Source organism: Corvus kubaryi, unplaced genomic scaffold (genome assembly GCF_017639235.1).
Source record: "Corvus kubaryi isolate FWS band 111438036 unplaced genomic scaffold, C.kubaryi_AGA036_p1.0 37385, whole genome shotgun sequence".
NCBI classification, from domain to species: domain Eukaryota; kingdom Metazoa; phylum Chordata; class Aves; order Passeriformes; family Corvidae; genus Corvus; species Corvus kubaryi.
The window spans coordinates 30111422-30136538 of NW_024581127.1; the positions used below are offsets into that span (position 1 = coordinate 30111422).

A 25117-nucleotide genomic window follows, 5' to 3' on the forward strand; every position below is an offset into this window, starting at 1 on the left:
AGCCCAGTAGCTCAAGACTGGACCCTCGAAAGCAGTTGTGGGAAAAGCTGCAAGTCGGGGGAAGGGACTCTCACATGATGCGAGCAGAGAATCAACATGGGCAGCTGTCTCCTTGTGATACTTGAAGCCATGAGAGAATTTCTTGTGGAGATGAGCAAGAGAGACTCCTCTCCCTAAATAAACTGAACAAGGTTATTATGGAAGTGGTAAACAGACTGAACATCTCAAGGGTTGTCTTTTTTACAGTGGGAGAGGGGGAAAGGTGGGGGGAGGAGAAGTGTTCTGAAGGTGTGGTATGATTTTATTTTTTTTTTTCCCTTCTTTTAGGTCTATTAATAAACTTCTTTATATTCTTTCAAGTTTTGTGCCTACTTTGCTTTTCTCCTAATTCTTATCTCACAGAAGGTAAACAGTAATGAGTATTTTGGACCAAACCACTACACAAGGGTATATGCTATGCAAAAATACAGCAAAAATACACACTGGGCCATATGTTTTTAACCTTTATTTTGGTCTTGGGTTATGTCCAGCTTACAAACAGTTAAGAGCATAACCTACTAACAAGGACACTTGGACTACAGAATTCCAGAAAAAACAACAAAAAGCAAAGCACAGCAGGTAAGGTACCTGCTAAGTATCTGACAGCATTGATAGTAATTTGTCCTCAGAGCCCTAAGTAACAGAAGCTGCTAAAACAGACAATTGATAAAGCAATGAAGGGTTCATGTGCAATTGTAGAAGTTCACCACCACTTGTCATTCCAGGGAAGCCTAATCCTGTAGGATAATACCACAAAGCAGCAAAGAGCTCAGCTTTGAGTGACCCATGCACCAGCTTTGGATCTCCATTTCAGACTAGATTTCAGGAAATTGCACCTACCAGCCAGGTTAATTCATGGGAAGGCAATTAATCTCTTTCTGTAGAAACACTGTTTGATAAATATAAATGCACATATGTATTCATGACAGCTTCTCCTTCTGCTGTTGTCCAAGCATAGCCAGGTGCAGCAAACATCTGACTGAAAGCTGGCGCTGGTACAGCTTCCAGTCGGGGATGTTTACAGCAACAGACTACGATCCATCACTGCAAGGGACTTGGCGCAGAGCAGCTGGTCACCTCTAGGAGAGGGAAATAAAAAAAGAAAGGATTTAAGATAAGCTTCTGTAGCATTCCAGCCAATTACTGTGCAGCTAATATCAAAGAAAACATATTTTTTACATTCAGTAGCAAAAGTACAGTTTTAGATTCACACACAACTTACATTAAATTAGTATTTCTAAATGCAACAACTAGATTACAAATTCTCAATTTTAATACACATTTTAAGACCTCTTTGGTTCAAATAGATTAATTCTTATTTCTACATTATTTTATACTTATTTATAAATATTTTTTCATTTATACATTTAAAATAGACATAAAATAATTATTACTTCAAAGATACATTGACTTTACTTCCCTATAGGCTCATTCCTAGAGCGCTCTAAAACAGACTTCCACTTTGAACTTTCCCATGAATTTTGCAAATGGCTATCCTCTCATAAATATTTATGTTTTTAGATACAGCTCTATGCAAAATTAAAGACAGAAGCAAAAACAGCCACATTCATAATGAAGAAAATATCAGAAACAGAAACTTGACAGAATTCTGAAAATATTTACCCTCAGTGTCAGAATCCTGCCTGATCAGTTTAAAACTCTATTACAACCAACTGATTAAAAAAAACCCAACCCAAACCCACTCTCTTTGGGTAAGCATTAAAGGAGAGGGATGGGGTGAGAGGGAAAACAACAGCAACATCCGGATGGAACCACTTCACTCCCCATCTTCAACAAGTTCCTATCAAAACTCCCACAAGACTTGCATTCAGTTCTGCAACAATACTTCCTCGAAGTTAAAAGAGCCTTTGTAATATTAAAATTTAGTATTTATACTGTGTAATACTCAAAAAGAAATAGTGTACATTTCCTAAATTTAGGTTTTTACTAGTTTTTAGTAATTTACTAAAAGCATTTCACCAAGTTAGTTGCCACATTTTCTCCTAATGCTCCATTTCACGCCGTGGAATTGGGACCATTCAACCATTCTGGCTTGATCATATTCACATACTTCTTAGAAGCCTGAATTTTGCAGTTTATAGCAGAATGCCTTCCTTTTACTAACAGAGCTGCAAGTAGAATGATATATTCCCCATTTAGCAGTCCTTATCACTTCCAAATGAAAGTAATTTTTCAAGTCACAAATTTTCCAGTGCCAGATTATACACATACATCAGCAATTTAAGGTTGTTCTCTGTTTAGACCTCCACAGCAACTCATGCAACCAGAAATTGACAAGGAATTTAAAACTGAAGAAAAACTACAGTATTCAAGATTTCTCAAGTTACAGAAACCCAATCACATCCAGTTTTCAAAGAAAGGTTTCCCTCTGCAACACGAAAAGTTCTTACTAGTAAGTGAATTTCGTTTTTACAGCAGCATGCCAAGATTAACGAGGAAGCTGCATGCAGTCACTATGGATACCATGCTGACCTTCATTATTTTTGAGAATAAATAACTAAAAAGCCAGTGGTCATTTGCAACAAAGGCCCTCTTCAGGCTGTTCCGAAACTGAAAATTCCTATTTTACATTGGAAAGAAATAGCCTATTTCATGCAGAGGTAGGTACATGGTATTTGACTAATTAGGCTGCTGAGCATTAAGTTGCAATGAGCCATTTCTTACGCTGCTTTCCTTTAACAGTTCTTAAGGAATAATGAAGGTTACTACAATGTCACCTGCCCAAAGAGAACAAACTCTCCACAACCTCATTTTGGTTTACCATGTGCATCATCACAAAATTGCCAATCTACATGACAGTGAAATCTCTTGCTTTATTGGATTCACTATCGACTATAAATACTTACACAACATTTTACAAAGTAATTATATTTGTATAAAAGGAGTTTAAATTTGCATTTCCAAATGTGATGTGAAAAAAGGCAGAGGCATTACAGGTCACAGTACAACTACATGCTTGAAAGACACCAATTTCTAGAAAAGTTCAATCAAAACTGAAGCCATACATTCATTAAGAACCATCTTCAGCTATTTTCCCAATCACTTTCTTCTTTTCAAACAAAAAAGTAGAGAGCATACTCTAATATTCCTTAATGGCACAGCCCTCTTTTTTTTGTAAAGACTAAAAGCTCTGAGAACAACCAGGATTTATTCTAATGTCATCACAAGATGAAGAATATTGGCTGCTGGCTTCCGTTAATGCCTTCAACTGATTTTATTGAGAACAGTAATAAAAGATACCATTCTTTCAAGTGTGAAGTCCCCTTCTAACTCCACATGTAGACAACACAAGGAATGATGCAGATCTTTAACACTACATTAAGTCCTTCTGACACCTGAAATCTACCTCTTTGTCATTAACAGTAATGTAAGATCACCTGCCTAGGAACTGTTCTTCAGCTGTCAATACTCCGGAATAACAACAACAACAAAAAACTTAAAATCCTTTTTCAACTACCAGAAAATTTGTGGATGCTAGCTGTTGACTTCCACTGTGATGTTCTTCCTACTGTATTTATATTTGTGTGCAGTTCAAGAATCCCTTTAATAGTTAGGATTTAATGTTTCATTCTCAATTCTCTTCTGGTCAATATGCATGACTTTAAAAAAACCTCATAGTAACAGTCAGGATTTAAAAGAGACACCATTAAAGAGACACCATACTGTTCGTGTTTATTCACCATTTCCAAATCAAAGTCATGCAGATCACCAAGACTTACCGCAATTTTCCCAAGCCTCCATCATTAATTTACCAGTCACTCTGAACTTCTACTGCACCTTTCATGAGCACCTTAAGCCAAAAGTCCAGCAAGACAGGGAGGAGAAAGGAAGAGAGAAGAGAGTAAGGAGCCAAAGAGCTTCTTCCTTCTCTTCCACCACATCTTAATACTTCCTCACTCTACAACCAGCATCACCACTGAAACTCATTGTATTTGGGGCCTCAGCTGCCACGTAAAAATAGTCAAATGTAAATGGAGCCAAGGAGCCTGTCTGTGTGTGTGTGTTCGGAGCCAAGGTCTTGTCAGTCAGTCCATCTGTCTGTCAAGGCAATTTACCCTCAGATTCCTGACGCAAGCACAGAGTGCTGAAAAATTACAAAGGCAGATAGATGCTCATTGTTGCTATGAGGTTTTCTTTACAGTCATGCATACTGACCAGAAGAGAATTGAGAATTAAACATTAAAATCTAACTATTAAAAGGGATCCTCGAACTGTACACAAATTTAAATACAGTAGGAAGACCTTCACAATGGAAATCAAGAGGTTCCACCGTGAACTTCAGCTAACTTCTGACACCAACAGAGAGTTCGCTACAAGTTAACAATACTCATCATGAGGAATTATGGTGAAGTAGGAAGTGTACACAAGTAGTTTTAACACTGCATTTCCTGTGTATTTTCAGAAAAACACACATGCAGCTTCTTTTGATCACTAATACTTACACAGTGCAACTAGCAAATTCAGCACAAGAGGGAGAAAGACCTTTTAAACTGGGACATGAATTCTAACACAATGAAAGAGATTGAATCTAACATTACCAATTGTAAAAAAAGAGGAAAAAAGTGTCTTTGTATTTTAAAAATGTCTGGGAAAGCATGAAAGTAGAATGTTACTAGCACATCTCAGATGGAATTTCAGTGAGGGCTGGGTGCATACAGTATACGTAATTATTTTAGTAAAACAAACCACTAGAAGTCTGTGTGGTAATTATTTTTATCTGACAAAAGGAATTCTAAGGAGGACAAACTACTGAAAAAGGATAATGGTGTGAGCTGAAATAAAGTTCGGGTTCTGATTCAAGACTGCCCTACATCTTAGTCTGAACAAAGTTAGAAAAAGTAATAAATTTAGTGTGCTCTGCCTAAGAATGATGGCAGCAGTCAGACATCCCTTTCTTCCCCACCAGAGTCTCATATTCCTCTGGCTGAGCAACAGCTCTGCCTAAAGAAACCATATGTTTATTTATGGAACACAATCTTGGCTCTCCATTGGGTGGAGTACTATACCCAAGATGTTATTCAGGCAAATTAAGTCTTTATTTCAGGAAGTTCTGCAGTAACTGGTAATCTCCAGAGTCACCACAGGAGGTAGGAAGTGGCTAATTCAAGGTCATTTTGCTTTAAAAATGAACTAAAAAAAATTTAAAACTCGTCTGCCACACTAAGAAGTTATCATAATGAATTACCTTCATAAAGTCCCAACCAGTAGGTTAAGCTGCAATCAAGAACAGAAAAAAGAAGAAACCACCCTTACTTGTATTTCTCTTCCTCAGCATACAGACATCCAGCAGTTTACATTGGAATATAATATACAGCAACATGCACTGTTATTTTCACTTTGTACATTTTAAACTTTTCTAGCAGGACAGCCTCATCCCAATGAACAAGACAAACCTGAACAACCAGTACTACAGCATTAGGAGAACTACGAATACTATGAATATTTTATGCCAGATTTCACATAAAGATTTGATCCTTCCCTCATGTTTCCAATAAAGTATTCCTTCCCCACTGTCAGCAAGAAATTTTGACAACTTCAGTAGGTTTAACATTACAGCTCATTATTGCTGTCCATGGCACAGTTCTAATTTCATAGTTTCAGCTATTTACCTCTTTTGCTCCCTCTTACAGAAAAGCAATTTTTGCCTCATTCCTGGTAAAGACCTACAGGGAAACTAGATTGCTCAATCTGGGGCAGATTCTTGTAGATACTTAAAAACAAACTATTCAAACAAATCTCTAAGTGTTTCCAGCTACCTCTATGTGACATATCTCCATTTTATCCTGAAGACTCTTCCAACTCCTAATTTGGGCCCATAGTCTATCTTTTCTTCTTCCAAGGTAACCAATCTCTCTGATCTAAGATGACAAAGCTGCCTGTAGAAAATGGACTCTTTCATTTTAAAGGCATCTTTAAAGTATAAGATTCAGAAGATCCTCCAATCTGAAAAAAATACAAAGAAAGTTCATACCCAGTGATCTGACTATTCTAAGAGAGCTGAAGACAGAAGCACAAGGGCAAAAAATAACCTTAACACTTGACAAGAAATAGAAATGAAGAATACACCTAATAGATGTTCATTGCAGTGCCCTCTAAAAATAATCGAAATACCGGGAATGGTAAAGATTGAATTATTTGTAATAAGTTCACTATTGAAGTCCTCCACACCTGCTGACTCAAACATGGCCGAGTATGGATGGAAAAACCTCCCTAAAAAGACTGAAACCAAAAAATCTATATAAGTATGTCATTTGTTAAGTAGGTTGTTGGTTGTTTGGGGGTTCTTTTGAGTGGATATCAATTGAGTCTGGTGTCGCAGACTCCAATCAATGACACATTTAGCACACTCCTTCACTTAATGACTGTTCACTCACATTTGAAATTGTAATTCTCTGGTGATATCAGCTGCCAACAACAGCTCTCTGTAACACTGTGAGGGAACAAGTAGAGAATTGCAAGCAGACATTCAAAATCCCTTTGCTTACCTTGCTGAACAAGGGTACATTTTGACAGTCAACTGATGGCAGGGTCCAACAACTAAGTCTGCAGCAATTACTAAATTGCTGCAGAAACTGGTAAGAGCTAGGGCACCAAGAGGTCCAGAGACAATGTTCCCATTTTAAGGATAATCCTCTGTGACCGTATTCCAATCCTTCCAAATGAGTATAGTTGCAAATATGACAAGTCCTGGCATCATCACACTGAATTTTGAAAGCAGAGTCTGCAGCCTGTAGATTCTGCTGAAAGTACAGTGCCACAACCACCTATTTTCCCTGCTGTATAAAGAGGGCTCAACTGCTCCACTGCATGTAAATCCTGAAGAGTATCAGACTGAGAAGCAATCTATACACTGGTATCAATCCTAACCTTGCTTCCAGAGCATATACACTTTTGAAAATTACTTAAAAGAAAATAAGCTCAACCCAGCAAGCATGCAAGTCACAAACATCAAATAAGTGCACAGCACTTGGGTTTACACAGCATCTCTGTCCTTATGCACAAGGTTTTTTTTAAAGAAAGTCAATTAGTTGTTTTGCAATAATACCCAGGAGATCCATTCTTTTAAGCACACTCATAATCTTGCTTCCACAGAGGAAACAGTGCACGCCAGAACAGCACAGTCATGGCATCCACTTCAGGATCAACAATCTCAAAGACAAAAGCGAAACCATACAGCATGAAGAAATACAAAACTCCTTTCAACTACTTTCAGACTGATTATCTCTATTTAAAATGCAGATTTCACCAAGTCCTTCTCAAAAAATAGTTTTCAGGATTTACTGACAGTAATTGGAACCAGACACAGTGCACTGGCCAAGCAGCTCATTTTGAAAACATTAACTCTATATTATAGAATCAATCTTACATCGGATCTGACAAATAGACTTGGAAAACTACTGCTTTCAGAGCCTCTAAACACCATCTCCCCCAGAATCAAGCTATCTCCTTCAATAATTTATAACGAACAAGAATTAAAACGACTTTCCTAGTCTGCAAATTTGCCAGGAGTATAACTGATAAATTTGAGTTATCTGTCCCTACTTGGAACAACATAAGAGTCAAAATTTAGTTACTGGACTACAAGATGAGGCATATAACCTTTTGGAGGAGACAGAAGTAACTTTTAGTAGGAAATATTTTTTTTCCTAAATCATGAAAATAATTTTTGATTTTCCTACTGCCTGTTAAAAATTTTGCTTACCAACTTAAATTAGCTGGTTTTTTTTCTGTGTTCTACACAGAATTACCCCAAGAATCAATGAATCACAGAATATGCTGAGTTGGAAGGGGCCCATCTAATCATGAGGTCCAGCTCCTGGCCCTGCACAGGACACCCCATGAATCACACCATGTGCCTTTGAGTGTTGTCACCTACTGAAGTGTCATGGCATTCACAGGAGGTTCCCACTGTAGTTGTGCCTGAGAACTCAAAAGTATAGAGTCCCATCAGCTTTTGGAAGGAACATGGAACAAATCCTGATGAGATTAGTTTTGATGATCTTAAGGAGTTAACAAATATTTATCAAGGGCAGAGTGTACCCAGCTGCTGGGGGGCTCTGATGAAATATGAATAGCCAAGAGAACATTCTCTGACTTCAGGACAGATCTCCCACTGCAGTCTTACCTGGGAGCCAAAGAGCCCCAAGCTCCATGAACAGAAGGAAAGCTGGCCTGGAGAACAAGCCAGATCTCTGGATCACACAGCTGCAACTTGGCCAGAGAGGACTCCAGGGGCCATCCCAGGGCCTCATCAGCACCCAGAAGATGGGGCAGAGTGCACCCTCAGCAGACTGGCAAGGGGATCGAAAAGAGAAGGGGGGCAGGGAAAAGAGGGCTCACAGAGGGAATGGCAGCACTTCCACAGACACAAACCAACCAGGATAAGCCCGAGGATGGGGCCAAAACAAACCTCATCAGGCTCAGGGCAGGAAAGTAAAGCTGTGCCCCCAGGGCAGAAGAGCCCCGTGCCCCAGTACAAGCTGGGAGGGCTGGCACAGCACCAGCCCTGTGGGAAAGGGCCCAGGTGCTGGGGCAGACACCAGAGGGAACAGGAGCCAGCAGGAAGGGGGTGATCCCTGCCTGGCCAGATGCTGGCAAAGCCACTCTGCACACACCTGGTGCCCAGGTGGGGACCCACTTCAGCAGGAGACTCAGGAACCAAGGAGCGTCCAGCCATAGGCTACCCAGGTGGTCAAGGGCCTCAGGGGTATCATCCATAGGGAGAGGCAGAGGGGCCTGTTCTCTCTGGCACAGACAAGGCTGGGACCATCTGAGAGCTGTCTACAGCTACACCAAGATGGGAGCTGTAAAGACAGTGCAGACACACACTCAGCCCTGGCAGACAGGGTAAGGAAGAGCAATGGCCACAAAAGGCAGCATAGAAGATTCAGGTTGGACACAAGGACTATCTTTTTCATTTCAACCTTTCACAGAGAGGTTGTGGATTTGCTGTTCTTGGGGGTTTTCATGGCTTCAGGGATCAAAGCCATGACTTATCCCACCCAGTGCTAGTTCTACCCCTGCTTTAAATGAGTAGTTGGACCAGAAACCCCCAGAAGTTTCTTCTGACAATTATACCTGCAGCTCCATAATCTCATTAATTCCTGCAATATGCTTCCAGCAACTAGAGCCTTGTTTATATAATTGTTCCCAGACATAGTGAAGTCAATATTGGATATAGAACTATCCACAGATTACATCAGTACAGTCTTTTCTATAAATAACCAGGTGTTATCAATAGATTCCACTGCCAGCAGGCCCAACAGTTCTGAAATCACAAATATTTGATGTTAAAACTATTTTAATGAGTTGATGCCAAATATTTTAAAAAATAAATTACAGAGAGAATAGAAGTTGCATACCTAAGCCTACTGTATTTAAATATGCTGCCAAACACTATCCAATGGTCACCTCTGTAGATGACTCAGTGTTCTTCCAGAAAAAGAACTCTTTAAGATTACAATTTTATGCCAGTATATTGAAGAACAAGCAACACAAAAGATATTTTTACTAGCTTGTATGCAGGAACTCCCTCAAATTTGAAAAAGGTAGCAGAATGTTTCCTACAATACTCTATTTTGAACATGAAAACTTTAAAATGTTACTGTGAAGCAGTACACAGGAATGCCTAACATTTAAGGATTGACTACTGATTTTCAGTGCCTATTTTTTTCCCAGCAAAACTCATTTTTGTTTTCTCCCAGTACTGAATAAGCTTTTTGAACCATCATAAACTAAACACTGAAGATGGACAGTATGACCCAAACTGTTTTTCAGTCACCTTACAAGTGCAGGGCTTCAGTAATAATCAAAATTAAACCATTTACAGTAAACAAATAGTTCAGAAGTAACGTAGGAGTAGAAGGACTGGTTCCTACAACTCACTCCCACAACAATGCAGTTTAAGCAACAATTAAATGCAAGAGACAAAACAGCCTGGTGAAGGGGAAACCCAGATCATTGCCTGACATTAAAATCCTGGGGCTTGGGTACTTCTGATCCAGCAAACCTCGAACTCCCACACTGTCACCAAGTTCCAAACCAACAATGAGAGCAACTCAATTTTATCAAGATTAGTAGCTAAAATGAACTTTCTTCCTTGCGTTGACTGATGCTTTTCACACCTTTTGGTTAACTAACTTAAGTATTCCTCTAAAATAAACAAACCTCAGCTCTCTGCCCACATTAGTGGTTAGTGAGTGTACTGCAGTGGGAGGAGATCTGCAAAACCTAACAGTTTGTGCTGAAGACAATATTTAAACTACACATATTCCAGGGGATCTCACTTCAAAATAGGCTCTAATCCTGCCTAAGGTCCAAATACCCTTAAACCAAACCCATCAATGAAGTCTAGAAGCACATGCTTCAACTCTGTTTCTCCCAAAACATCACTTGCATGTTCAGCAGGATCAGCAACAAAGAATCCCAGTACCCAGCCTACAGTGACAGGCATTCTGGGGACAACAACACACAGTTGTTCTCAAGTTAATCTTGAAGCAATTTTTATTAGCTCTGCAAAATACAGAGTAATACATGAACACAACAACTACATGCCGCTGAATTCCATGTCGTACCTCAAACAGAAAACAACTGCGCAACATCATTTAATGCAACTCAGTATAGCTTTATAATTATCTTAATGAGGGAGGCTGTTGCACAATGACTGTTTCAAAGACATGAAAAGAATACTCACACCACAGAGTCTGACTACTGGTATACTTTCAGGATGGTTTAAACTGAACATGGTAAAAGCATTGTGGCAGAAGGGTAGTTGTGTTCTCTGTCTTCCAGCTGAGGGATTCCTGCTTCCTCTACTGCTGCAGGAATTTTTGGACTTCATGATGCAAGTTACTTGGACAACCACTGTATTATCTGCAAACTAAACCTGGGAAAAAAAAATAAGAGAAAAAAAGATGAGTTTTCTGCCACAGCAGACAGACGATCTCAATCACTGGAGAGCAGTTCAATCCTCAGCACCGACAGGAAGGTACCGCATAGGCCAGGACCGCCTGTTTTGGTGGCAATATAGTGCTAAACCAAGATAGGTGAATTGTTTAACCACAACAGAACTTTCCCTTCCCCTGCCCCCTAAAAAGACAAATACTTAAGACCTCTGGCATCAACGTTTTGAGTGGGGAATAGTAATGTGAGCAAGATGTAGATCTCAAGAGACAGAGTAAACAATAAAAAATTAATTTGGCAAGACATGCTTCCTTAAAGGTAATATTAACTCTGCAACCATTTAGATGCAGCTTCAATACTTCCCTGCCTTGCAAGAGGAACCTGACATTGGGGGGAGGGAAAAAAAAAAACCAAAAATCATCAGAGGAACATCAAGTTGCTTTTTACTCTCTGCATTGAAGTTCACCCTGTGGGTTGACCCTGAGTTGATGGACAGTCTTTAAGACCAATTACGCTTCTTTCAATTTACATATTTAAATCGCACAGAAAAGCAGGACTTCCCCTTTTGTCGGAGCTCCCCTGCTGGAAGGTGGGGGGGCTCCGAGCCTCCCGGCCCTGCTGGGCCGGGGCCACTGCCCCTTTCCCAACACTGCGGCACGGACCCTGGATCACTGCGGGGGGGGCTGTCCCAGAGCCCCAGGCAGCTAAAACCAGCCATGGACTGCCACAGCTAAACCCATCCAGCGCGGCTTCTGGGGACAGGCGGGTCCCTCTCCTCTCCATGCGGAGCCGGCGGAGTCAACGGGAGCCAGCAGAGCCTCCTGTCTGCAGCCAGCACACTTCGTGCTGAACTGAAGAGAACACCACGCAGCCAGCAGCACAAAGGGAGCGAGGCTTTCCCCACCGTAAAGCCTGAACAAGAACACTCTTCAACATGGCGGCTTCAGAGTCAGAGAGAAAGAGAAGTGAGTCCCGTGGGACGGAGCTGGAAATGGCGACGGGAGAAAAGAGGGCGGTGCCGCGATTCTGGCGCGCAGCTTAAAAACCTTCTTGCATGCCATGGTAAGAAACTGTAATACCACAAACTGTTTGTCTCTTTAATCCATTTGAAGAACATGGGGGGATGGAGAATCCTCGTGTGGCCTGTGAAGATTGTGAAGAGTGCCTATGCCAGGCTATACAGAAGTAGTAAGAGGCTGTTAGAGACTTGTGGCGAAGAAAAGCCTCTGTGTGCAGGCCAAAATAACTTATCCTTAAAAAGATGAATAACCCCATGTGATGGCCCATGTTTTGCAGTGTGAAGGAACTGTGAGATTTTTCATGGGAGAGATGTTCTACACACAGCAGATCGATTGTTTCCGGGCGGGTCTGCTGTTGGTGGCAGTTTGGGAACCACGTGCAACTGAAGGAAAACCCTTTTTTCCTTAAGCATAAGAGAGAGACTTTTCAAGAACTGGAACACTGACTAACATCCCATGTTCTGTTATCCCTTGTGTGAGCTGGGTAAAAGGAGAGAAGTGCTGGGGGGGGGGGGGATTTGCTTTAATTTTGTTTTGTTATTTTCTCTTTACTTTTAATTCTATTAGTAATAAAACTCTTTCATTGTACTGCAACTGTTTAAGGTTTGTGCCTGCTTTGCTTTTCTCCTAATTCTTATCTCACAGAAGGAAAATAAGTAAGTAATGAATATTTTGAACCAAAACCACTACATTTAATTGGTGTTTCTGCCCGGTTTCAAACTCAACCTGCTACACACCCTCTCTGCAAGTCTGAACACTGTCCTTCAGCCTCTTTTGTTAATGTTAACATGGAGCTCTTCCCACAGGCTTCTGTGCCAAACAGTCAGCAGACTCCACCTCCATGGAAATCAGCTGAGCAATTCCACAGCACTTTTCCCAAATGCTGGAAGGAGTTCCAAGTCTGTTTTGCATTCCCAGTGCTCCACTTGCCAGTACCTGGTACAGTGCAGGTTAGTCCCAAAAGCACCCAGCCCTTGGGGAGGCCAAGGCAAACTAAAAGAATGTAAGAATAAACAAAATCCTTTCTGAGTAGTCAGAAGCATTTAAAGCACCTCAAGCAAAAATTCCCCTGAAGACCTTGCTGGTACAACACATTTCTGAATACTAATATTCCCAAAAAATATCTGTGAAAACCTCTACCCAAGGATGTGGTTCCACCCTCCTTCAGTGACTGGAAATGACACATGTGTGGCTGACACATGAGCATCAGTTACTTCATTAGGTCAAGGGTACAGCTCTGCAGAATTTGCATGAGTGATGCAAGCCAAGCCCAAGAGTAGAGCTCCCACACAAAAATGTCATTAAATGTGGAGTTTCTACACTAAAGATTTTATTTTATATATAAGAGACCAAAATAAAAGCTCATTAAAGTTAGGCATCAACCAAAAAAAAAAGAGAAAAAAAATTAAAGCTGCCCGCCTCATTTCACCACATTTGCCTAGAAAAATTTGTTTACAAAAACAGAAAAATAAGAAAACATATGGCTCTTCATAGGAATCCTGCCACACTCAGTTCATGAACCAGATGATGGTCCCCACAGAGGTTTGAAGTGCAAGGATGCTGCAGTCCTTAAGACTTACTTCACCTGTTGAAAGAGCTAAAAAGTTCACTCAGCTTTCCACAACAGTTACCATTTGCTTCAACTGCTTTTTAAAAAGCCAAACAAACTAGAACAGGTAACTGAAGAAAACTCCCAAGGTGTTTGGACGCTGATCAAACTCTGTAATCAGTTGTTTTCCACAGCCTCTTCCAGAGTGTTTACCTGCAGGTGCAGGTCAAGTTACTGAAAGCAACACCTACTGCTCCTAGTCTTTATCTGAGTGACCAACTGCAAATTCTCAGTCAAGGAGGCTCAAAGTCAGGCTGGATGGGGCTTTGAGCAACCTGGTCTAGTGGAAGATGTCACTGCTCATGGCAAGGAGGTTAGAACAAGATGATCTTTAAGGTCCATTCCAACTCAAACCCTTCTGTGATTCTGTAACTGTAGCAGCTCAAGCAGAGGTCAATGAACATCATATTAGCTCAACAGAAATACTGTAAAAACATCCAAGAAATTACTCTAAGGAATCAATTCAATTAAAAAAAAAAAAAATCAATTTAATGTGCAGTTTGTAATCTTATTTCAATGTGAAGAATTCAAATGTAACTGGTCCTAGAGTAAAAGGCATCAGGAATAGCATTTCTAGAACAAATATGTTCTGCAAAAATTGAACTTGTACAATGGGACCAACAAAGGTACACTTAAGGAAATGCTGCAAACACAGGCTTCCAGTCATTTGTATACAATAAACTCAAGTACCAAAACTCACCACCCTTGCACAAAGCCACAGTCAGCTGCCTCAGGCTCCACTTAAATGCAAGAAACAGAGTATCATAGTTGGCAATATTTGTCAAGCTCTGTACGCAAGTGAAATCTAATATTTAATCTTGCAAATACCAATTTAACTACAATACTACTTAAGAGTACAACACCTCAAACTAATTATATTTTAGAACTTAAACCAGTAGCTTAAAAGACAGGAAATATCACAGAATTAGCAATAGCCTAAATACCACAGTGCTTCAGTCTCCAACGATCTGCAAGCCCCATCTCTGCAAAGATAAACCAGACAGCTAAAATAATTCTACAGAGGGGGAAGAAATGACTGAAGCAAACAGCCACATAGTTCAAGTTACCAGCAGATTATAAACTGTCTAAACTATTAAGAAATAGATTTGTAGCACACCAGTAAAATGACAGAAAACTAGTAGTCACCTTCTCATTTAAATGAGGCAACTTAAGAAAACATTAACCCTTCTCCTGCCCCCCAAAAAATAACTTAATAATTAACAGTCTTTGAAAATTGCAGCAGAGGTTTGGTTTTACTAGGATGTCTGGTACTCTCAGAAGAAATTTAGAAGTAGTATTACACATTACAGCAATTCAAGCTGTGTAAATAAAGGTCTTGTGTCTTAATTTCTATAAAAGCAAGAAGTCAGGTATCATTAACTACAACAAGGAACTTCCCACTGAAGTTTTTGTTGTGTAAGAAAGAGCAACAAATACACCAAACCTCTCCCTGATCTTGCAATATGCAACTTCACATTAACATACAGAATCACAGTTTCCATCAGTTTGTTAGAACCAAGGAATATTTAAGTACACAGATTCATTAGACTTTGATGAGATTTTACCACTTCTGGTTAATATTTAGCATAACCTGACTCTTAAGTGAACCATCACCTTAGCAGATCCTGATCTAACTAGTGTGTTTATCTAGACAAGTCATTCATCCACTATAAAAAAACTCATAGTAAAATTTTAATTAGGTTTCTGAACTCAAAGCAATCATGCAAGCTGAAATCAAATGAAGAATGCAAGACCAAATAATCATGCCTAATCACATAATATCTGTAGCATAACTACTACATTTATTTTGCAATTAATAATATCAAAAGCATTGGATCAGATGTGACAACTCTTTTTTCAGTTAGAGTAATTGAAAAAAGAATCCAAAGAAAGGAAGAGTCAAAATACACAGATGAATAGTTTAAGCAAGTATCACAGACTTCCTTGTTTAAGAATCAGTCTTGCAGCACACCTGAGTCAAGTTTGAACACTGGAAGTTGTGTTCAGCTAGAGATATGTACACCAATCTTCATAAAGCCCTAGAAGTCACCTTTACCTTCCTTAGCATTTCCTTGAAATACTCCCTTGATATATTCAGAACAGATGAGGGGCAGGTTGCAGAAAAACTGGCTTCCCTGATACCAGAACATTCCCAGTGCTCCAGTGACCTGAAAGTACCTGATCCTGTCAGCAGACAGCTTAGTTATCCCACTGCAAAGGGCTGTGTGAAGCTTGTCCTTGACCTACAGTGAGATCCAAGGGTCATGCTCACAGAACCACCACCAAGAAAAACATTCCTGAACACTGCCTTTGTTGTACTGGGATAAAGTACACAGCTGCCAAACTAATATCAGAAATTAGTTAGCTGTAGTATTTTGTATGTTAACCTAATTTGATAGGAAAAAATGTGTTTACTTACCCTTCTGGAAGTGAGTGCAATACTGATTGCTCTTAGGTTAAAGTTTTACTGGTTAAGTTTACTGAACAGTAACTTAAGCAAAACTCCAAAAGGAGCAGACTAAGGAGAAGATGAGAAAGAATATTTATTTACAAGCATGATCTGTGTGTAATCAGATCATTTAATTAAAGTTTATCAGCAGGACTAAAAATATGTCCCATGAGGTCTCTATAAAATGCTCAAGATACTCTCAGGAAACATTGAGTTAACAAAACACACTGCACTAATCATATGAGCATGCTGCAAGCATGTTTATTACAATACTGATGCATATCAAATATGGACCAGTCAACCAGAAAAATGAATATGGATAGAATGAAAAAGCAACACTCTTTCAACACAAAGGTGCCCATCTTCAGCCAGAGCCCCAGTGAGGATGAGGTAAAAGAAACGAAGATGTGATGGAAAACTTAGCAATTTTAACTTTAAATACTTAAAGCTAACACTAATGAGAGACTATTGCTATGAGTACTGACTCTCCAGGCCCAACAGCAGAGAGCTGCTTTAGAACTCTGGGTATGAACAGCCAGATGTGTCATCATGTGTTAAACCAGAACACAACTTTGCATCTGTTCTGCTTCTACCCTTTTGTTTCCCATTTCCATCTTATAAAACAAGTCTGCCTCCTGTTTTACTATTCTGTTTGCCTGGTATTGAGGATATGGGGAAAGGAGACAGTTTGGTGAAGGTTAAAAAACCTGCTCTGTGCCAGCAGTCCCAAGCAGTCTGTACTGTGAGAGAGATGTTTTGGAAGCTCATGCACTGAGAAATATTTTCTGCCAAGCTGCAGAGGGTCAGCAGGGCATCCTCTGCTGCCAAAAAGTACTTTCCAGAAGGTACAAATGTGAGCCTTTCCTGGGAGTGACCAACAGTACACAACATAGCTCCCCAGTCACCCCAAACTGCGAACTCACGCTGTGATTCCTGTATGTAAAAGTGCCCACGAGAGTCAGAGCACGGCCACTCCGAGAGGTGAACTGAGCAGTTTGGATAAGGCAGACACCAGCTCGGTCTTCAGAACACTGGGTAACACTCTGAACATCTGCAGAATGACAACCCTGCGTTTGGCTGAGCCCCGCTGTATCTGCAGAGAGAACAATGAAATGCATGAATAAAGCCCTCTGAGGCTCAGCTGGCAGTTTGATTTATTATACTCACGTTAAGCCTCCAACATTCATTCTCCGCATAGCTCGGATACAGCAAAAGATTTGGTTTGGATGAACTTCTTTTATTTCTTTATTCTTTACATAAAATGCCCATGTTCTTACAAATTTCACTAATACCACTTTGATATCTAACATGTTGATTCAGTGTGCGACATCGGAATTAAACGGCCTTTTAGCTTCCTCATTCCCACAGGATTCATCACACCCTCAGACATGAAACAGTCTTATCTAGGGCACTTCTTGTGAATATTTTAATCTCTTTCCCTTTATCTTTCTAACCTTCACTTCTGCAGAAATATAGACCAAATTTGCTCTACCTTGTTGTGCTGTTAAACTCTTTACTGCTGTTGTTCAGACTGAGGCATGCTAATACAGTGTACAAGGAGCAAACTGGTATTACTAAAGGATAACTTGAGACATGCAAAATTATCTGTACTAAATAAATTTTAAACTCCAAGGTGTGTGCTGCTCCTTTCATTCAGATGCCATCTCAGACAAAGCAAAGCCTCTTTCTTGCAAGTAGGACATTCTCCAGTTAGACCAGTTCACTACTGTTTTAGCCTATGGAACTCGCTGAAAAAGAAAAAAGCAGGAATATTTTGAAACAAATATAAACAAGACCAAGTTGCTACAGATCAACTGCATCTCAATACACTCTCTTCCATGTGTATACCTTATTGCTGTTATAAATTGATATTATAACCTTTTTCAAGTAAGAATCGGTAGGGCAGGAGGGGTTTTTTTGTGCCATTTTTGGATTTATTTTTCTCTATAATCCTTAGCATTGTACTAGGGGTTATGGGATCAATCATTCACCAGTGCAGCCATCCCTTTGCTCTTCTTTCCATTCCACACTCCAGGAGTGCATCCAACCAACAATGTGAAAAAGACCACTGAGCCAGGCAATGAACAGTCAGGCCAGACAGCTACCCAAAGAGTTTTCCAATAAATTAGACAAACTAAGTTATGTAAACAATTTATCACAAGTAAGTCTTACTACCTTCCAGACCTTTTCAGAGAAAGAAATAAGTCTATCATCACACAGGTTCAGGCACTAAGACTTTGGATCATTTTAACATTATTCCACGTCATGCACACCAAAGATAGTGAATAAACTTGCAGATGAAGTCTATAATAAACTGAACAGATTTTTTTCTAATGTTTTCCAGTCCTGATAGTTCTGGAAGCACTGACCTTTCCCTCATCCCAGAAGTTCCCCTGACAATGGTAGGCATGCCTTCACCCTTATATATGCTTCTAACTTGAAGATTTTTACCTCTCTGGAGTATCAAACACTGATCAAAACAGAAAAAATCCCCAGCACATTCACCAAACCCAAAATGCAGCAGCATGCAACCAGCATACTGACAGTCTATTCAGCTTGTTCTCAATCTGATTATTCACGTGTTTTGTACTGACTGCCATCTGCCCACTCCTCCTCCTGTCTGTCTCTGACACAGCCTTTGTGCCATCTCATATGCTTTTTTAGCACTTTTCTGCACACTTGCTTCAGGACACTGGTACATAGAGGGAATAAACTTCATTGTATGATTGTTTCCTGGGGATTCCCAGGCATTACATTTCAAATCAACTCCTATTTAGAAAAGGTTTTGCCGTGTTAACACCCGAAAAAGCCCTACATACTTATTGTCTGCTTTAATAACATTTATAGATATAAAATATGTATGCAGAAAAATCATACATATTGAATATATGTATAAATATATTTACATACATACTTAAGACAGAAAATAGATTCAAGAAAAACTCAGTTACTACTCACACTCTTTTTCTCCTGATTTGAACTGCAATTTGAGTACTAACCACCTGGAGATACATACCAGAGTAAGCACACAGGTATTTTTATTTTAGGCAAATAATCCACTGCTTCACAGGATGTGACAGTTGTCTCCATTAACTCCACGGCTGTTGTAGCCAAATCTTATCATGCATTGAAAAGGACGCTGGGATTAATTATGTAGCTCCAATCTGGCCCTTTTATTAGTATCAAGAATGTTCATTCCCCAAGTTGTACATGACAGTCCCTTAAAACTCCATCTGGCTTTTATGATTTACACCAAGAACTTCCGTGCTAAGAGTTCATGAATGTATTAACTGCATGGAGGGGTTTTTTTTTCCCCTCTCTTTAAGAAAAAAAAGTTTGCAACAAACAGCTTAAGTATGAACGAACCTGCAAATGCCTATTAGCAATTGGAATTTAGGAAGTAAGAAAGATTCTATGCTTCTTTACACAAGGTTTGTTTGAAAAATTTGGAGAAAAATAAATGCTGAAGAGCCTTTGCTTTACTGTGTCTGCTGCTGACCTTTAGACCTGACACCCACTGCATCCTGTGGGAAACTTTTTCCAAGAGCCAGCTTTCTTATAAATATTTTAGCAATTTAAGCATGCAGACTACATTTTATTTGCCCACATCTACTAAAAAAGCTATTGATTCATGATAACATATATGTGAACTTTTATAGTCATATAAATATTTGTAATGCAATAAAATATAATTAACAGAATCTTGAATGTGCTAAATGAAGGAGCTTTTGAAGTTTGGGATTTTTGGGGGGGGAGTTTGTTTGGGTTTTGTTTTTTTTTTTTTACAATGCTTATTCTTACAGCTGCTACAGGTCTCTAAAATGCACACAACTTCCTTGCTCCCTATTCTCCTGTATGTGGTTTCAAAACAGATTTGCATGTCCTCCATAAATAACAAAAGCACTAGGAAAAGCCCATGCATCCCTACCTTTGGTCAATAAAAGTAGTAGTGATAATTCAAGGTCCTTCTCAAAACAAAAATTTAAGTTTCTCTTATATGTTTTGGCAATAAGTGTCCTTAAACTTCGTAAGAACAGCTCACTTAAAGGCATCTGTTTAGCTTTTCAGAGTCTAAGGACTGCACCTGTTCCTTTTCAGATAACCAGTCCCCTTGTCAAGTCTTGCATTCCTCGTTTCTCCACTACAACAAAAAACTGTTTTGTGCAGTTTGGAGCAGATCACTCAGGAAAAGTCACAGGACAGACCTGGTTACTTCCACAAGGAACATCAGCACTCCTCTCCTGCTGCACTTCTCCATGTCAACCCTTCTTCCCTCTGTAGGTGGTTCCCTTGCAGAGCTATAAATCTCACAGTCCTGTACACAGCTGTGCCAGATCAGAGCTCCTAAGGAAACTTTCCAGCTGTTCTGAACAAGCCAAAGAGTCACACAAGGACAGCCATGTTCACCAAGACAGGTAATCAGGAATTTGGCTCCCTCACACTGCTACAGCGCTAACAAAAGAGACTGAAGTATGAAACATCAGACACTATTTAAAGAAGGTGGTCCATTTACTTAGAACTAGATTATGTGCATTGAGTTACTGAAGGATTTTATGCCAGCAAGTTTCAGCTAGATTTAGCTGAAAGGAAAAACAGAAGGAATGTCTGGGTTTGAGAGCTTATAATGGAGGGTTTGTTTCAATTTCACCCATCAAGTGGCAGTACTTTCATTACGCGTGACTAAATGCTAACTGCAAGGACAAGTTTGAAGGATCAGTATCTGAAGACACAATTAATTCCTTCCAAACACCTTGTAACAGTGTGCAGTGACAACATAATAAAAGCCTTTATTTTCCAGTCTTAATATTATCGAGGGAAACTTAAGTCCTTTGAGTTTTATGGCTGTTTTATCACCAGCCATCAAAACTGCATTAGTGGCCCATCTACATATGATACAGATCAAGGCTTCAGTCCCCTAAAATCTCTGTCACAGCCACATGACTTCACAGTGGTTACAGTTCCATTACCAAAAGGAGCAGGGGACAAGCTGTGTCTCACTCCAAGTTATTCCTCAGATGTCTTCTAGGACACTGTTATGCTCCTGGCTCATAGGAAACTTGCATGCAGACATTTGAGACAAGCAGCAGCTCTCAAACCCTCCCGTAAGATAACGCCAGTGAATTATCATGCATGAGAACAGCCGGACAGGATGTACAGTGTAAGCTTACATAAGACACAAGGCACTGCTGGGAACCAGCACAAGTGAACAGCATAAATGGCTCAGGAAAATGCTGATGTCACTCGTGTACATTCGGCTTGCGCTGGCCAAGTTTCTCTGAAACCAACACTGGCCTTTCTGGCTGTTTGTAAAACCTTGCAGTCTGCTCTGCTACAGCCACATCTTGAAAAGGAACTTGTTTTCAAAAACCTGTGTTTCTTCCTAACGAGAGCTTTCTTTAAGATGAGCAAGAATCTAAAGAAAAACAGAAAATGTAATGGAGAACTGGAAAAAGCATGTAATTGTGTACACAAATACATGAGCCTGATACTTACTGAGAAAATAGTTCAAGCACAACTTACCCACTTGAAAATATGACCTCTGCAAACCTACTAAGGTCAATGAGACTTATAGTAGTTACTCAGTGAGCCCTGCTTGCATAAATTAAAGATGCCTAAGGGTAGCTATGAAACTGGGTATTTGATTTTTCCAGGGCACCTACATATGATGAATTAACAATGAATTGCCATTCTACCAGAGCAGCTTTCAGGTTCATTAAAAAAAACAAAACAAAACAAAACACAAAACCCAAACCCAACTGGGTTGTGCTTACCTCCTCCTCAACACAAAAGCCTTCCTATTTAACGTTAATCTGATTATGGAAGTTTCATATTAAATTGAATAGGTAAGTGAGAAACTATAGATCAAATTATTTTCAAAAAATCCCCAAGATATGAGGCAAACAGTGTTTCTTCCTGGTGTATCCTTCTACAATATATTAAAAGAAATTAGAAAAAAAGATGAGTAATCAAGCTGCACAAGTTAGTATAAAGCAAAACTGTAAAGAGGGAAAACTTATTTCACTCAGGTCAGGATTTGCAGCAGCAGCTCCCAGCTCTGTGCTTGGCTGCTTCCATCTGTTATTGCAGTGGCTGCACTTCAGAGCAGTGTGTGAACCACAACAGTCAACTCCTTCAGCTTCAGAACTCCTGTATTTAGGTTTTTGCCTATGAAATCCTTTAAAGTATTCTGATTTTACATAGAGAGCATCCTATAAGGTGAGGGGAAAAATACTGCTCCTAAAACTAAGTTTGCGTTTCATTACAGGTATAATGAACAATTTGTCACTCCCTTTAGTATTTCCTTGCAAAAACACCCCGTAGCTCAGAGATGTCAATTATCGGGGATCATCTGCCACATTAGAAATTCACAAGGTTTCCTTAGCAGTAGAAGAGGATACCACACCAGCTTTGTTCTAGGCTAACAGAAGGGGAAAAAAAAAAAAATCCATAAAGTATTTGCAGTGTGGAATGGCAGCTCTTTGAAAGCACACACTACATCAAAATATGAAATGCAAGATGACCACAGTGCAAATCATGCAATATCACAGGTTATTAAATGTCTTTTCAAGCAAGCTCCTATTTCCATCAAAGTGTGGCTACTACAGTTCACATCCTGGCTAGAGCCTCTCTGGTTCTATAATAGAAATACCACCACTATCTACCCATTATTACTACAGCAGATAAGCATTTCACAGTCATCGGTATGTTTATCCACAGGACATTTTTGGAAAGCACCGCTATTCCCGATTCATAAGCAAACAGAGGACTGATGGGTGCAGAAAAGACTGATCCAAGGTCACAGAGTAAGTCTGTGGTAAAGTAAGAAACTTCACCTGGTTTTGCCTTCCTGCAACTAATACTTTCTATTAATGAGTCACTGCTGCTCCTCTAAATTATTCTTTCAGCAGGAAGAGACAACAGACTGCCTGTGGCATTCAAACTCTACATGCTAATAGCAGCTCTGCTCCAGGGTTTGCTAAAAAATCACACCCAAGGGCCTTGTTCTGTACTGTCACAGAATCCTGCTTGTGCAATGGGCTGCTGTGGGGGGAAAAAAGGAATATACATATATATTATTAGGTAGCCTGCCTCATTTGTGACCCAGCTCTTTCCCTAGAGAAACAAAACCCAGTCCTTGAATAGTTTTACTCCCTCACGCCACAGACCACCGGGCAAGGGCGAAGTGCAGGGAGGAAGGGACAGTCAACTGGGAGTCAAGTTATGCAAAGCTGGGGGCCGGGCGGGGGGCAGAACTCCCTGAGGCCCACAGAAAAAAAAAAAAAAAGCCCAACTTCTGTTCAAGGGTCATGGGGGTCACAGTGCCGGGGTCACAACCGCAGGGAAAAGGACCCCCGGCACGGGGGGTGGGGAGGGGGCACCGGGAAGGTGCAGGGCTCCCGTCCCACCCCGCACAGCGCAGGGAGCCCCCTCCCAGCTCCCCCACCGCCGGGAATGGCCGGCCGCGACCCCTCACACGAGGTCCTCCACAGGCGCTCCCCAACCCGGCCCCGACCCCCTCCTCGCCGCCTGTCCCCCAACCCAAGCCCGGCCCCGGAGCGCCGCTCCTCCCGTACCTGCGCGGGGAGGCGGCGGGGACCAAGGAGCCGCCTCGCCCGGCCGGTGCGTGCCGCGGAGCCTCGCGGAGCAGCCGTGCCGCCCGTGCCGCCGCCGCGGCCCCACCGCGCTCGCTGCCCTCGCCTCCAGTTTGACCTTTCCGTGTCTCCGCCGCCCGTCCCCGGCACCCTCTGACGTCACCGCCATGGCAACCAATCCCCGCCCTCTCCCGGCCCGCCCTCCAACCCCGCGCGCGCGCACGCGCCGCCGGCGGGAGGGGGCGGTGCCTCCAGCCCGCCCCGCCAATGAGCGCGCGGCGGGGGCGGGATCGCCCCGCCCCCCGGAGTCACCCACAGGGAGCCGAGCCGATAATAAACATACAGTATTGATATTATGTGTGTTTCTGTTATATATGTGTGTATGTGTGTGTGTGTGTGCATATATACATGTGTGTATATATAGTATATTCCTTCTTTGCCCCCACAGCAGCCCACTGCACAAGCAGGATTCTGTGACAGTACAGAACAAGGCCCTTGGTGGTGATTATTTTTGTTTTTAGCAAACCCTGGAGCAGAGCTGCTGTCGGCTATAGGGTTTGAATGCCAGGGCAGTCTGGTGTGCCTATGGGTGTGCCTTGGGAGTGTGAGATGTGCGAGCACATGCGCAAAGGCCTTCATGGAGTCAGTCCTTCCATCCTCTCTACCAGGAGAGAGGCAATGTTGGGATCCTGGCTTATGGCAAGTTGAACACGAGTGCCCTGGCAGCCAGGAGGGACATCCATGTCCTGGGGCATCAGGGGCAGCATTGCCAGCCAAGCAAGGGGATTGTCCCACTCTGCTCTGCACTGGGGGCCTCCCCTCGACTCGTGGGGGCAGTTGTGGGCACCACAATATAAAGACATTAAGCCATTGTAGAGTGTCCAAAGAAGAGCCATGAGGGTGGTGAAGGGTCTGGAGGGGAAGCCATATGAGGTGTGGCCAAGGTCACTTGCTCTGTTCAGTCTGGAGGAAACTGAGAGGAGACCTTATTGTGGTCTGCAGCTTCTTCACAAGGAGTAGCATCAATCTCTCCTCTCTGGTGACCAGTCACCGGTCCCAAGGGAATGACCTGATGCTGTGTCAGTGAAGGTTTAGGTTGGGTATCAGGAAAGGTTCTTCCCCCAGGAGGTGTTTGGGCACTGGAACAGGGTCCCCAAGGAAGCAGTCATAGCACCAGCCTGACAGAGTTCAAGAAGAGTTTGGACAATACTCTCAGGCACATGGTATGATTCTTGGTGATCATGCTGTGCAGGGCCAGGAGTTGGGCTCAATGATCCTTCCACTGGAAGTGGTCATTTCCAGCTCAGGATGTTCTCTTTGATTCTATCCTGTTCTGTTCTGTGAATTTAAATACTGCCTTTTCTATGCACACATTTGCACAAGCTCAGCTTGTGCCGTCGCAGTTTGCCTGCTCCTTTCCATCTCTAATGTTCTTCCATATCCCATGACACTTAAATATTCCCTGAGGATAAAGCTGCTTTTCCAG

At 41.3% G+C, this 25117-nt stretch overlaps 1 protein-coding gene across 3 annotated transcripts; it reads right to left on the reverse strand.

Moving 5' to 3' along the window:
* Positions 1-490: 490 nt before the first annotated feature.
* On the reverse strand, positions 491-23814 carry LOC121668451. Of its 3 annotated transcripts, XR_006017381.1 has the most exons (4): positions 23614-23814; positions 16945-17132; positions 10754-10945; positions 491-1118 (listed from the first exon to the last, which is right to left on the reverse strand). XR_006017381.1 is itself a non-coding variant. In XM_042036300.1 (3 exons), the coding sequence occupies exons 1-3, from the start codon at positions 23798-23800 to the stop codon at positions 10940-10942; spliced, it is 363 nt and encodes a 120-aa protein (XP_041892234.1). In that variant the 5' UTR covers positions 23801-23814; the 3' UTR covers positions 10546-10939. The 3 variants fall into 3 exon arrangements, 2 of the variants coding, with proteins under 2 accessions (XP_041892234.1, XP_041892233.1); XM_042036300.1 differs by lacking the exon at positions 491-1118 and having other exon boundaries at positions 10546-10945; positions 16963-17132; XM_042036299.1 differs by lacking the exon at positions 491-1118 and having other exon boundaries at positions 10546-10945.
* Positions 23815-25117: the final 1303 nt, after the last annotated feature.